The sequence below is a fragment of the Rhodnius prolixus genome, unplaced genomic scaffold (assembly GCF_049639745.1).
Source record: "Rhodnius prolixus isolate KJV_2025 unplaced genomic scaffold, Rpr scaffold_3, whole genome shotgun sequence".
NCBI lineage: Eukaryota > Metazoa > Arthropoda > Insecta > Hemiptera > Reduviidae > Rhodnius > Rhodnius prolixus.
This window is the reverse complement of record NW_027411603.1, coordinates 30,454,959-30,468,289: the sequence shown is the minus strand read 5'-3', so window position 1 is coordinate 30,468,289 and position 13,331 is coordinate 30,454,959. Positions and strand designations below refer to the sequence as shown.

General features: G+C 32.7%; 2 protein-coding genes across 5 annotated transcripts in view; one reads left to right on the top strand and one right to left on the bottom strand.

The window, feature by feature from the left end:
- Positions 1-13,331, top strand: part of Dh31 (diuretic hormone class 2) — a 297,142-nt gene that overhangs the window by 256,741 nt on the left and 27,070 nt on the right. For 2 of the 3 annotated variants that reach the window (XM_074127288.1, XM_074127286.1), the window contains one exon: positions 6,275-6,328. The exons of the other annotated variant lie outside the window; for it this stretch is intronic. In XM_074127288.1, the coding sequence (XP_073983389.1) occupies positions 6,275-6,328 (54 nt within the window). The remainder of the gene's footprint in view (positions 1-6,274; positions 6,329-13,331) is intronic. 3 annotated transcript variants of the gene reach the window in all.
- LOC141453732 (uncharacterized) lies at positions 8,118-9,408 on the bottom strand. Of its 2 annotated transcripts, none has more exons than XM_074127283.1 (3): positions 9,171-9,408; positions 9,014-9,086; positions 8,118-8,734 (listed from the first exon to the last, which is right to left on the bottom strand). In XM_074127283.1, the coding sequence occupies exons 2-3, from the start codon at positions 9,059-9,061 to the stop codon at positions 8,186-8,188; spliced, it is 597 nt and encodes a 198-aa protein (XP_073983384.1). In that variant the 5' UTR covers positions 9,062-9,086; positions 9,171-9,408; the 3' UTR covers positions 8,118-8,185. The 2 variants fall into 2 exon arrangements, with proteins under 2 accessions (XP_073983384.1, XP_073983385.1); XM_074127284.1 differs by having other exon boundaries at positions 9,014-9,081.

Genomic DNA, 13,331 nt, shown 5'->3' with positions numbered 1-13,331 from the left:
CATGTTGCTTTCAAAAGCCTTTTCAATTTTTTTAAATGCATTACTTCAATAAATTATAACAAGTATTTTGCTTTGAAATGGTATAAAACTACTTTACCCACAAATTAAAAAGTTGCTTATTACATTGTTTAATATCTTTGTTTTTAATTTAGTTATTTCTGCAGATATTTCTTTGTTGACATCTCGAATCTGTTTGTTTGGAGAATCGAAGAATTTGATCGGCTGAAACACATTGCTATACTCTATTCTTCTATTCTAAATTTAAATAAAAACAGTTTATTTTCAAAAACAATGAACAAAACTTCTTCAATCACTTCAAAGTTAATTCTCTTCTTGTATTTTTGTACATACGAGGGTCGTTTGAAAAGTCCGTGCAAAAATAAAAACTACTTAATTTTTTGGGGTTAACCTTTTTTATTTTTCAACATAGTCTCCTTTTAGGCTTATACACTTCGTCCAACGCTGCTCTAGTTTGTTGATCCCTTCCGAATAATAGGATTTGTCCAAGTCTGAAAAATAGCCATTCGTTTCTGCAATCACCTCCTCGTTTGAATAAAATCTTTTTCCCGCCAGCCATTTCTTCATATTGGGGAACAAATAGTAGTCCGAGGGAGCCAAGTCTGGAGAATAGGGGGGATGTGAAACGAGTTGGAACCCTATTTCCATTAATTTTGCGACCACAACTGCTGTGAGGTGTGAGCTGGTGCGTTGTCCTGATGGAAAAACACTTTTTTGTGGGCCAATCGTGGGCGTTTTTCTTGCAGCTCGGTTTTCAAACGGTCCAATAACGATGAATAATATGCACCTGTAATAGTTTTACCCTTTTCCAGATAGTCGATGAGGATTATTCCTTGCGAATCCCAAAAGACAGTCGCCATAATCTTTCCGGCCGAAGGAACGGTCTTCGCCTTTTTTTTGGCGCAGATTCCCCCTTGGTAACCCATTGTTTAGATTGTTCTTTAGTCTCAGGAGTGTAGTGATGTATCCATGTTTCATCCACAGTGACGAAACGACGCTTAAAGTCCTGCGGATTCTTCTGGAACAGCTGCAAACCGTCCTTGCAACACTTCACACGATTTCGTTTTTCTCGACTTCCTCGATTCAAACGAATGCCAAACACAAAGAAATAGACCGATCTGGCTGAAACTTGGTGTGTGTTCTTCCAAGAGATGCTACTAACTAAACATAACCTCGATACGCGCCAGTAGTGCTATCTCTCTGACTTTGCACGGACTTTTCAAACGACTCTCGTACAATCATCATTCACATCACTAATTTTTACTTTCATTTAATTTAATTACACCGCCCTGAAATTGTTGTAAAAAACTCTTCCAAAGTGCAGACACTTAGAAAAGGCAATGTCTTTTCAGCTGAGCATATACTACGATTCTGCAAACTCAACAGCAGAGATTCAATTGAGTTAAGTTTTAAACAATTATTGAATTGTTTAAGTATTTTTCTGTAATGTTTATTGCTTGCTTCCGTGGTTTGATTGTCGCAGCTTTATCTCCATGGAATATCTTGTACTATTAATAATCTATTTTTCTCTTTTTAGACACAACTATGAAGCCATTCTTTTATTTCAGAGAACAAGAATTTAAGACAGGCCGCGAACAGGACGAAAATCTGGTTTCTAAAAGATTGAGTCCTCTAATAACATAAAATCTCTTTCTTAAGATTACTTATTTTGAGCTTTGATGTCGCAAAGTACCAGTTATTAGAACAGTCCGATAGGACAGTTGTACTATAATCAATTTATTCATATTCTTGACAAATTTTTAAGTCAGTTAAGCGCGTTTGACGTGTATACACGTCAAACCAAATCTCTTTTACGGTGCGTTCGACGTGTATACTCGTTGTGAAAAATATAAAATTGCCATTATCTATAAAATCTCGAAATTTTAATAAAATACATTAAGAATATTATTTGGTGGGATGTTTCCTTTATCTTTTCAATAGAACTGCGGTGGGAGTCAGCCAAATGATAAGTGGTTGGTACATGTTTGGTCTCCGCATTAGTGTTTGGGAATTAGGCGCACACAAATAGAAGCTTTCAACCCCTTGTGCAATGCCATTTTTACCTTAGATAGAGATTCAGACCTCAGTAGGAGCATGATTTCATTTTACCCAGAATTCAAAGATCTTTTCTTTCTTGTAAAAGCTCTTGGGTCCCTAGTTAACTAGGCAATGCATACGAGAAGCGGTGCAAGATTTTGAATGAGAATTCTCTGTAATCTCAAACCCCAGTGCTTGCAGTGACTATTACGACGTAGTAAACTTTTGGTTGTTTTGCCCTGCGTTCGTCGTGTATACACGTCATTGTTTGATTTGAATTTCGCAGACTGTGGGAGGTTTTTAAAATTAAATTCCACGCTTAACTGGTTTTAAGGAGATAACCTTAATGACTGCGGATTATTTTGGTCTTAGTTTTTGGGTAACTACTATTTTTAAGTTTTTGTTCGCAACTTTCTTTCTGCTAGAAGCCAATTTATTTATTTTTTAAATCATACTTTTGAATTTGAAATGAACAAACTGAAGCCTTCTTTTTTGCAAGTTAGATGAAACGGTGATCTAAAAGTAACTCTGAGAACATGAAATCGCTAGATTATCGCTTTTATTTTTATTTATTTTATTATTATTTAATTGTTTTATTTGTAATTAGTAGATCTCTTGGTGTTTTCCAAGACCCAAATATTTTAGGGATTTTTAATTATTTTTTGTTTAAAGAGTTTACAGTGATTATGGCAAGTAGCCTTGTTCACTCTAGCTTCATATTTAAATTCAGTATATTTTGGAAACTCATGAATTTAGTAGCAACTTAATTTCAAAATTAGTTACTTAGTCTTCATTTCATCCACCTTGTCGGAGTAAAGGTTTGATAGAAAGATCGCTTTCCAAAGACAACTTCCTAGACTCTCTCCATTCTTTTCCTCGTCTTTTGATTCTTCTCTAAACACTGTCCAAACAACTGATCCTTCCTCTCCCGCTGGGTCTCCTGCCCAGATTCTAGACCCCCACAGCCTTTGTAGGTAGCTAATTCTCTTCCGCCCTGCTTTCATGTGCGAACCACCTCAGTTGTGAGCTCAGTTTAGCGAGCGGTTCACATTTTAAAAGCCATAAAGTGCCTTAAAAGTAATGAGTAATTTCAAAGTGTGAACAGAATTTAATTTTTTTTTTTTTTTTGGCATTGGCTTTCGCCATACAGCCAGCATCGTCTAGGTGCTTATCACTAGAATATCACTCACTCTCCATTCTTACTTATAAATATGTACATTCGCTTCACACATTCATCCCTCTACTATATGTATACAAATATTTATATAAACCTTACAACTAATGGATGGATCAGTACTCTACATTCCTGCCATCCTTATAGCTTGACCGCAATTAAAATCACGTAATCCTTCTCTAATCATTTTCTTCCATTCATTCTAATCGGCTATAACTTTTAAATACATTCGTATTTGATTGCTAGCTCTACTATAGACTTAAGCACATATATGTTGGTGGAGAATATTATGTCTTCGTAGCGAAATGGTGCTTCTAAATACCTGTATAAGTCGTCAAACATTCGTTTCCTTTCTACTACATAACCCGGACATATCATTATTATATGTTTGAAATCCTCCTCCTCATTGCAATCTACGCAAAGAGGAGAGGACCTTTTGTTGATCCTGTGTAGATACGATCCGCACACCGCGTGGTTCGCTCTCAGCCTGCTTATTGTCATAACAACCCATTTATTAGTGACAGTTCGCTTAAACCATGGTTGTCTAGGTAACTGATCAGCCATAGTTTTATAGACTATTGGTGGCTTCCTTTGCAAGTTTAAGAATTTAATACTATTAAGTCAAAATTAATGTTTTTTTTCTCTAGTTCTATTTAAAAGTTAAGCATTATTTTTGTCACTTGTTATAGTTAGTAAATAACAGGTGAATTAAAGATAAAGTAATATGGTATCTGTTAAAACGATCATTTGGTTATTTAATGAAGATACCCAAGTTAAAGGTCACATTTATTTCCTGGATAGATTTAATAAGTTATTACGATTTTTTTTCCAACCAACAATTTTATCTTTAGTTCAACTTGTAGTTAGTTGTACACGTTACTAAAGTGGGTTTTGTGGCTTTCGGCAACTTGTGTTAATTCTAATGACAAGGATGTGTTATGCGTTTAACTAATTTCCATAAATGTAAATAAAGTAACTAACAGCTGCTGGACACGGCCTCTGAGACCAAGTTATGTTTAACTGAATTAGAATGATAAAATCTAGGGGTTTTACAGTGTTATTCTGTAATCAACTTTGTTAATTCAAAGTAGTGTCCGAATTCTTAAAAAAAAAAAAGTCTAGTACAACCACTTACAATTAAATCTTTCTCTTACCGTAATTACGTAATAAAATTTCATTGACACATTTTGTGCGAAAAAAAAAAATTTAGTAAAAATTGCAGTTCAACTGCTTCCTTATTTCACCTGCTACTGCCCTAAATGGAGAGACCAGCATATGCTTTCTGCTTAGTTAAAATCGTCCCTTACCTAGTGATAAACTTTTGTGGGTAGGAAAATATTTCCTTGCGAATTTATTTCATGTTATGCCAAAAAAGACAACAAAAAAATGTTGAAAATAATTCGACATCGTACAAAATTCATTCAAGAAAAATCAGGAAAGATTACGCCATTAACCTACAAGTTTTCTAAACTAAAGACATTGTTAATACTCTGAATTTGATGTAACCAATTAATCGATTTATTTTTCACACCTCTGAACTTGATCTAACCAATTAATCGATTTATTTTTCACACCTCTGAACTTGATCTAACCAATTAATCGATTTATTTTTCACACCTCTGAACTTGATCTAACCAATCAATCGATTTATTTTTCACACCTCTGAACTTGATCTAACCAATTAATCGATTTATTTTACACGCCTCTTCCCACTTTTTTTTTTAACTATCAAAAACAAAGAGCAATTGTACACTTTCGGCATCTTTTTAGCTACAAAACTTCTCTTCTATTATTGTAAGTTAGAATAAGCATAAAATGAATCCAGAAATGGCATCTGATTGGACTTTATCAGATGAGGACCTTATGTTTGCTTGTCTAAGCAAAGCTCACTTGCGTAGTAAGAGTCTATTCCCAGGTCTTTCTTGATAGCCTCCAAGCATTAGTATTGAGGCAATTAGGGCTATTACTCGAAGTTTCCAAGCACTAACTAAATCCAGTATCTTTGAAAGGTAATGCCAAATTGCCAGGAGGAGGAGGAAACGGCCTCTCACCTGTTGTTCGATTGCGTTGCAATTGAGAGACTGCGCTATGATATCTTTGGAACTTTGAGGCCAAAGGAGATAATAGCGGAGAAGGAACTAGTAGGGAAAGCTCTCGACCTTCTTAGAAGGAGATGTTTCATCTATTAGACTTAAGGGGAAGGCACAATAAGCCTCTTGTGGCTGCGGTGCCGTGGGGATAGGGTCGCGCCCCGTCATTTTAAATCTAAAATCTAACGCCAAATTAGTTGTGGGTTTTATTATTTTTTTTCTTAGCCAAAGCACCTATTTTGAATTTATTCTACGTAATATTCATAAATACAATTCATTAAATTTATGGTCGAACAAGCTCCGGCAAAAGCAAGGTTATCGACGGAATCTCCATACGTTCAATTTACATTTTTCATTGATATAAAATCAGTCTTTCTCAAATTATTCTATTTACTATTATTATTGCCAATGATAATGCCATCACTTTCCTTCATATTAGACTCCATAATATCTAAAAAAAAATTAATCTCACCTTCCTTCCTTGGAAATATAATTTAAGGCAAAAAGTATTCTAAGAAAAATCCAACATTTAATTTTTTTTTTTAAAAAATTTGTGAATCTTACTGGACTCAAAAAAAATGGCCTCAGACTATCTTTTTAGTTTTCTATCTTCTATTTGTGTGACTTCATTTATTTTTTTCACAATTTTTATGTTTATTTTTTAGGTTATTATTTATTTTATACACATATTTTTTTTAATGTTTTCAAGTACTTATCAAACTAGGACTTATTATTTCACCGTGTGTTTGCAGAATTTAAATAAAATTACAGTATACTCTTTGAATAAGTTTACAACTAATTCATTATCAGATACTAATTTAGATTAATTAATATTCTGATATATCACAAAGTAAACTTTAATTTTTTGGAAATAATTTTTTCTCATAAAATGAGAAATATATATAAAAAAAGTTACCTAATAGTATTTATTATATTCTTTCTTTTTTTCTTGCAGACCATCAAATTTGCCCTACAACATTGAACTTGCTGAAAACCCAGATTCCATTTAGTAAGTGCTGCAATTCATTGGATTTTGCTTGATTACTAAGGAATACTTCAACATTATTGATGGAAAATTCTTGGCAGCTTCTTAAGTATTTATAATAAATTCTTGTAAAAAGAAACAGTATTATTGTTGTGTGTAAATTGTGGGGAATTTACTATACTATAATAATGTTATAATAATAATGTACACGATTCCCGATTGATTTGTTGGTTAGTATTAGTAGTAAAGAACTAATTAAAGATTAAAAATCACAATACTCTTTTTAGACAGCACCCTAATAATGTTTCAATGCAAATAGTATACTAAAAAATATCAATCTCAGATAATATTGCAACGGCAGTAGGGTTAATAGTCACTTGTTTTCTTTCACTAATTATTGCACAAGATTACCTTCTACCAGACCAATACTTATTTCCAATTGATCTTTTGAGCTCTACACGTCTCTAATTTTTGTTCCTCCTAAGCTTTGAAGATATTGGCACCCGCGAAGCCTTAGCACTCCTTTCAGTGTATAGAGGTTCTCTTTCAGAGAAATCAGGACCAGCATGTATTCGAAAGTAGAACCTCCGCGAGTACATTAATTCGATTCATTCCTTTCCTTATTTGTCAAGGCAATGCTGTGAATAAAGATTTTCATGTGTATTTATCACCAAGCCATCAGAATTATGTACATATTAAGGTTCAGGAATAAATTCCTGGCATGCTAAAATAGAAGATGTAATTTTTAATTGTCATGAAAACACTTTCAATAATTTAAAAATTGAATGGTTTATTGAATTTCCTGTTCCACTTCGTAAGCACTGGGTTTGCTAAACAATCTACGTTACATGAAATTTAATGTAGATTAAATCTATATTTAATTTTAAAATAAGAACTGCTATTTTAAAATATATACATACATGTATATATATTTATTCCCTCTAAGTACTTTAATCGAACTGAGTTAAAGTAAATGAATTCTAATAGAAAGTCTATACAATAATTGATAGTTCTTCTAAAAAACAAAGTAAATGTTTTAATTTTAACAAATCAGTTCATTTCATTTCTGTTTAGTTCTAAATGTTACCACTCAGCAGCACTGTCCAAAGCCTATGAAGCTGGTGAATCAATAATCTAAGTATCTTTAAGAATCCAACAACTAGAATTTAATAGAATGGATTATTTGGTGGTAATTATTTATTGCAAATTTATTTTAACTGTGCAATATTAGTCGAATTAAAAGTGGCAAACAAAACCAGAAAACTGGAACTGTGTTTGACATTTTAGTAATAACGCTAGCACAACACCGTGTAGATTTCTGTTACTAAATTTTCCATTCAATCTAGCGGAGGGCATTTTAATTAATTTTGCTTTCAATAAACTATTTTAATTTAGAAATTATTTTGTTTACTCAAAACAAATTAAATGAAATTTATTTTCACTTAAACTAATTATCAGTTATATTTTTTAACTTTTGTATAGTGGGATTGATAATTTAAATAATCTTGAAGCTGTCATTAATTTCTCATCAATGTGTTGATTACTTAATGCTCGTTGCCTTATTATTGTTTCTTCTTTTGAAAAGTTGCAATATTTTATTAGGAGTGAGTTTAGAGTTTTAACATAAACACTATATTAAAATTATTGATAAAACAGTTGAATTATTTTTAACAAAATCAGTCTAGAAAATGATGTAAGAGAGGTATATGTACAATTTACATCTTAGAAAGGAAAAAAGTCTCAATTAAAAATGAAATTCACTGTTATCAGTGGTGAGAGGTTAAGTAAATTACAATATAAATAATTACACTAATTTTCCTCACGTTTTAATAACAATTAATTGTTATATTTTGCATTAAACTTGGCCATTTATAAATTAAACTAATACTCGATATCATCAGTATCGCTGTATATTTCAGAGTCCTCAGTGTCATTGCTTCGATTGTTTTCATCATCTGATAGATGATAAACAGTGTTGCAATCATTATCCGTCCACAAATTACTTGAACTTTCGTCAGAACTAGAATTCTCTGTTAAATCTTCATCGTTTAGATCATACATTAGTGTTACATCTTCTAATTGTTTTTTATCATTTGCATTCAATAATAAATCAGCAATTTCTATATTTCTCAGCTCTTCATTTAAATTATCAAATACGTTTGTATCTAATGAAAATTTTTCTATACTTATATTATTATTTTCTGCAATAGCTGTTTCAACGATATCAGTTTCTGCCACTTGTTTTTTAGATTCTTTTTTTTCATTAATTATTTCATTGTAAGCATCTTCCATTCTTTGCAGTATTATAGACTCCATTAGGCTAAATGTTGGCCGTTTAATTCTATACAAAGTCCAAGCAGTATATAAAATTAGTATAAATGCTGCAGATGTCCAAAATTGATGGCGTTCAAAAATTGAAAATTTTTTTTCCTGCAAAAAAAAAAAAATCAAATAAAGTAAAAATAAATAAGTAGTAAACGTAAGATTATTTTGAATAATTCTCCTAATACCTAATATTTAAACGACCCGGTACTTCAAAACTTGTAAAAGTTTTTTTGAAATTAATGGTCGTAATTGCAAACTTTCTTTTTGTACATGCCTCAGCCTTTATAAACAAATACCTAGTTACTACTGTTACCGAGGTGATTAATTTACCATCAGTTAGTTTATAATTTTGTAAAATACCATGCTTCATATATTGTTACTTACATGGCCAAATCTGTCTGGTATATATAATTGCAATCTTGCATATTCCATTTGCTTTCTATTTTGCTAACCTACGCTGGTTAAAATTTTTAATCACTTAATATTTTTCATTAATTTATCACATTATAAATTAATTTCTAAAATCCAATTAATATTATACCTTGAAATAATGCAATCAGTCTATGTCCATGAAGTCATGTGAGATAAATCGTATGGCTCGTTTTTATTATCAAAATCCACATAATCTAACCTAATAATTTTTGTTTACTTTATTGAAGCTATTATTTATGAATAACCTTATATGTGCACTACTTTCATTTGTTTTCTTAATATTAGTGTGTGAGTGTTTTTTTTTGTGCAATCTGTGCGATTCATTTTAGTCTAAAAATTTCGATATAAGATTCATATGTTTTTTGCTCTATTTTTATTTTTCGGATTAGGTTACGTCAGATGTAGAAATTTTGATTATTAATATTGAATTGGTTGGTAAATAGATTGGAAAATGAATAGATTTAACTTTAATGCAATATTCTGATGAAACGTGTTCTAATAAGTTATTGTGTGTGTCACAATAACATCAGGTACAGATTAAGTTGAAAACAGTCATCTCAACGGTAAAAACATGTGTGATAAGGACAGACTCGGTAGAGAAAAATCAACTTTAAATAGTAATCTATTCTACAAAAAAAGCTGATTCTTTTTCAACCAATTTGTAGATATCATACAATTGTACTTTTAGGTATAGCTAGGGTTGCCAACTCTATAAAGTTCCGAAAAAAAAATGATATCCTAAAAAATAATAGGTACATACTGGGCCGTCGACAGGATTTTGGAGCCCGGGAATATACAGGGTGTTCTGCATAATACTACCGTTACGTCGGCAGGCGATTCTGGGCATCATTTGCAACAAAAAATTCTATATAAACTATGGCACAATTCGGCTCCATTTTTATAGATATTTTTAATTTTATGTTTTTTCAAGGTATCACTACTTTTTAGCAAACTGTTGTCTATATTTCTCTAACTATCAAAGTTACAGCGATTTCAATCAGCTCATTAGAAAGAAGGTTAAATTTCCTTTTAAATAAGCTAATTTGTATTCCAAAATAATAATATCAAATAGGGAAGGGATTAGCTATGAGGTTAGCATACTGGACTCCCACGCGGAGGTCTCGGGTTCGAATCCAGCAGCTGACCCTTAGATTTTCTCTTCCTAGGAGCTTCTTACAGTTCACTGTCCGGTGATGGAAAGTGTTGTCTGTAACGAGAGAACACTGTACGGAGGCCGGCAGAGCACTGGAAAAAGCTCCGGGCGCTAATGACAACAGCTGTTGATGCGCAAAAAAAAAAAAAATAATATCAAATATTTCATTTTGCGGCCCAAACATAAGAAATAGCAAGTTTCTAATTTTTTTCCAAAAAACTTCATTTTCATTTTTCTCAAAAATATTATATAGGTTTAAAACGTGGACTACTCATGAAAAACATCTACATACAATCATCTTTCGAAAGATATACCATGAATAGTGGTTATTTTAAAAATTGATGCAGAAATCTCTGATTAATTGCAAAAAAGTAGGCCTTAAAACAGCGTCGGCATTGTGAAAGGAATTTAACTAACATAAGAATATGTTAGTTCATAAATCCAGAATCATAAAATCCAGAACCATTTTTTGCACTTAGTTCATCGTTACATCAATAATCTGCTGACCTATTCAGTTCAGTTAGAACAGAAAAACAACACGCTAAATGAAGAAGTCTCGGTAGTCAGAACTTAAATAAAAAATACAATAAAATAAATTAGATTTGTGCGAATAATATCTGAAAAAAGGACAAAAGGCGTCCTTTCCTAATTTAAGAAAGGACAACGACAACCAGGGGTTAAAAAAGGATTGTCCTTTCCAAAAAAAAGGGCGGTCGGCAACCCTAGGTGTAGCAAAACTTTTAGGTTACTCAATTTACAATTTTAACAATTACGAGCTGTAAGAACCTTTTTTTTTTTTTTGAAGAGGAAATCTGAGAGCCAGCAGCAGGATTCGAACCTGCAATCTTCGCGTGTGAATCCAGTGTTCTAGCCACTGTGCTAATCCTCCTCCTTATTATTATTTCAAGATTGTAAATAATAGTTGAGATTTTATAACCAAATCTCTGGCGCTTTCTTATGTGAAAAAAATGTTATAACTATCAAAAGAAGTTGGTTTCATTAGGAGTGTGTAAAAGTAAAGAGTTGATTTCATGGAAGCAATATGGATCGGGAATCAAGCGAATAAGATCGAAGAGAAATAACCTTAATGCAGGAGTCTCTTTTAATATCAAGGCTGAGACTGATGTTTGTTTACTTTCAAAATAATTTCTCGCATCCCTGTAAAGTGCATTACTTTCAGCCAGGATGTGTTTAATTATTTCTTAAGTTTTTATAACTAAGGCAGAGTCGTGAAGGTTTAAGTGAATAGAACCTCTAAAATTAATACCATTAATTTTGGCCATTAATGCGTTTTATAACATCATCAGTTTTACCGTACTTTTCATACATTACATAAACCTTAAATTGGTTTAAAAGTGACCATATCTTATCTCATACATTTTTTTTTTGCCCTGAAATAACCACAGTTTACAGGCATGAACCTCATATCTCATACATAATGTACAAACATATGACTATCAATATCTGCTGACTCTGTTTAGGTCAATGCTTCCCAACCTTTCTCTGGTCCCGGCACATTAGTCAGATACCAAACAGTAAACGGCACACTGGAACTGAAATGCTCCCATTTCATTTTAAAATGGCGTATTATGCTCAACTAGTGCTGTAATAACAACACTATTACAATCCTACAAAAATACAAGTTTTCGTGGCAGGCTGTAACATTAATAACAAACACAATCATTCACCCGTCTATACCGTTCTCTGTCAATACAATTAAACTGCATGTATGTCAAGAAGTGCCGGTAATTCATGTAAAATTGTAAATCCGTAACAAAAAGAAAGTGATTAAAAGTACCTCTAAATGAGATTAAAGTTACAAAAACTAAACAGTCAATGGAGAAGACCGAAAGCTATGACATATTTTACTAATTTAGTTAACAGTTACTAGTCAAGTGACCAACAGTGTGTTAATGCGACGGCTGGCTTTGCAAGGACTGTAAAAGTGTTGAGCGTTAACCTCAGTTGTCAAGCACACTCGTAAGCCGTTTTCAAGTGCCTGTAAACACCCTCTGTGTTTCGTTTTGATCAATGTCATTGCTGAGAATGCCTTCTCACACAGAAGAGGAGGTAAGTAGTGCTAAAAGGAAGCAGTATTCCGATTGCCTTACTACCTACCAATGTGTATTCTTTTTCAACCATAATCCAGAACTCTACTAAATTCATTTCCAGAAACTTCAATCGCAGTGTAATGTCAGCTGCAACGTCAATAAGCTGTTCCTTTTCCATTAATTGTAGGTCAGACATATCATCTTGGATATGAAATGGGTTTCCGATCCAATCTTTGTCAAAAAGAGTTAGACTTGGGAAGTAGTGTTACAACTTCTCATCCAACTGTGATAAATGTTCATTAACTATGTCATGTAACACAACTGCACCAGGATCACCTTCAACAGCACGACGAAACATAGCTACTGAATTGCTTCTGTTTCATGAGATTACATTCGAAGTTTCTGACGAAATGCGCATAGTTTGTAAGTAACAGAGAGTATGTTTGATTCGTTGTCCTGCATACTCGAATTCAGTGCATACATGCATCATTTTATGTTTTATTTCATTATAGGAATATGAGGTTACACTATTTTAACTTATAATTAATTTGAACACAACAGAACTGTTGTGTGCCGCGGCGCATAGGTTAGGAAGCACTGGTTTAGGTTATATTTAACCTCATTAGTTTCTTTTTTCAGTCGCCTCTTGTTTTAACCGTCAACAAATTTTTCTAGCATTTTTCCCTTGACGGACCCCGTAAAATTTCTTTAATTACCTCATCTGATGAAACAGCATCAAACACTAGCCTTCTTTGTAACAAATATTTTAGATATACAAAACATCATATCGTTTTTCCTCAATCACCTTAGATTTTGAATCTGTTAATACAGTTTTAATGCTTACATACGAGGGTCGTTTGAAAAGTCCGTGCAAAGTCAGAGAGATAGCACCACTGGCGCGTATCGAGATTATGTTTAGTTAGTAGCATCTCTTGGAAGAACACACACCAAGTTTCAGCCAGATCGGTCTATTTCTTTGTGTTTGGCATTCGTTTGAATCGAGGAAGTCGAGTGATTTTCAAAAAATGGACGAAAAAGAATTTCGTGTGTTGATTAAACACTACTT

Excerpts from the sequence above, each read along its gene's own strand:
- LOC141453732 (XM_074127283.1), bottom strand. The coding sequence starts at position 9,061 with ATGGAATATGCAAGATTGCAATTATATATACCAGACAGATTTGGCCAT. Across the intron at positions 8,735-9,013 it reads TACCAGACAGATTTGGCCAT|GAAAAAAAATTTTCAATTTT; the intron begins GTAAGTAACAAT and ends TTTTTTTTGCAG.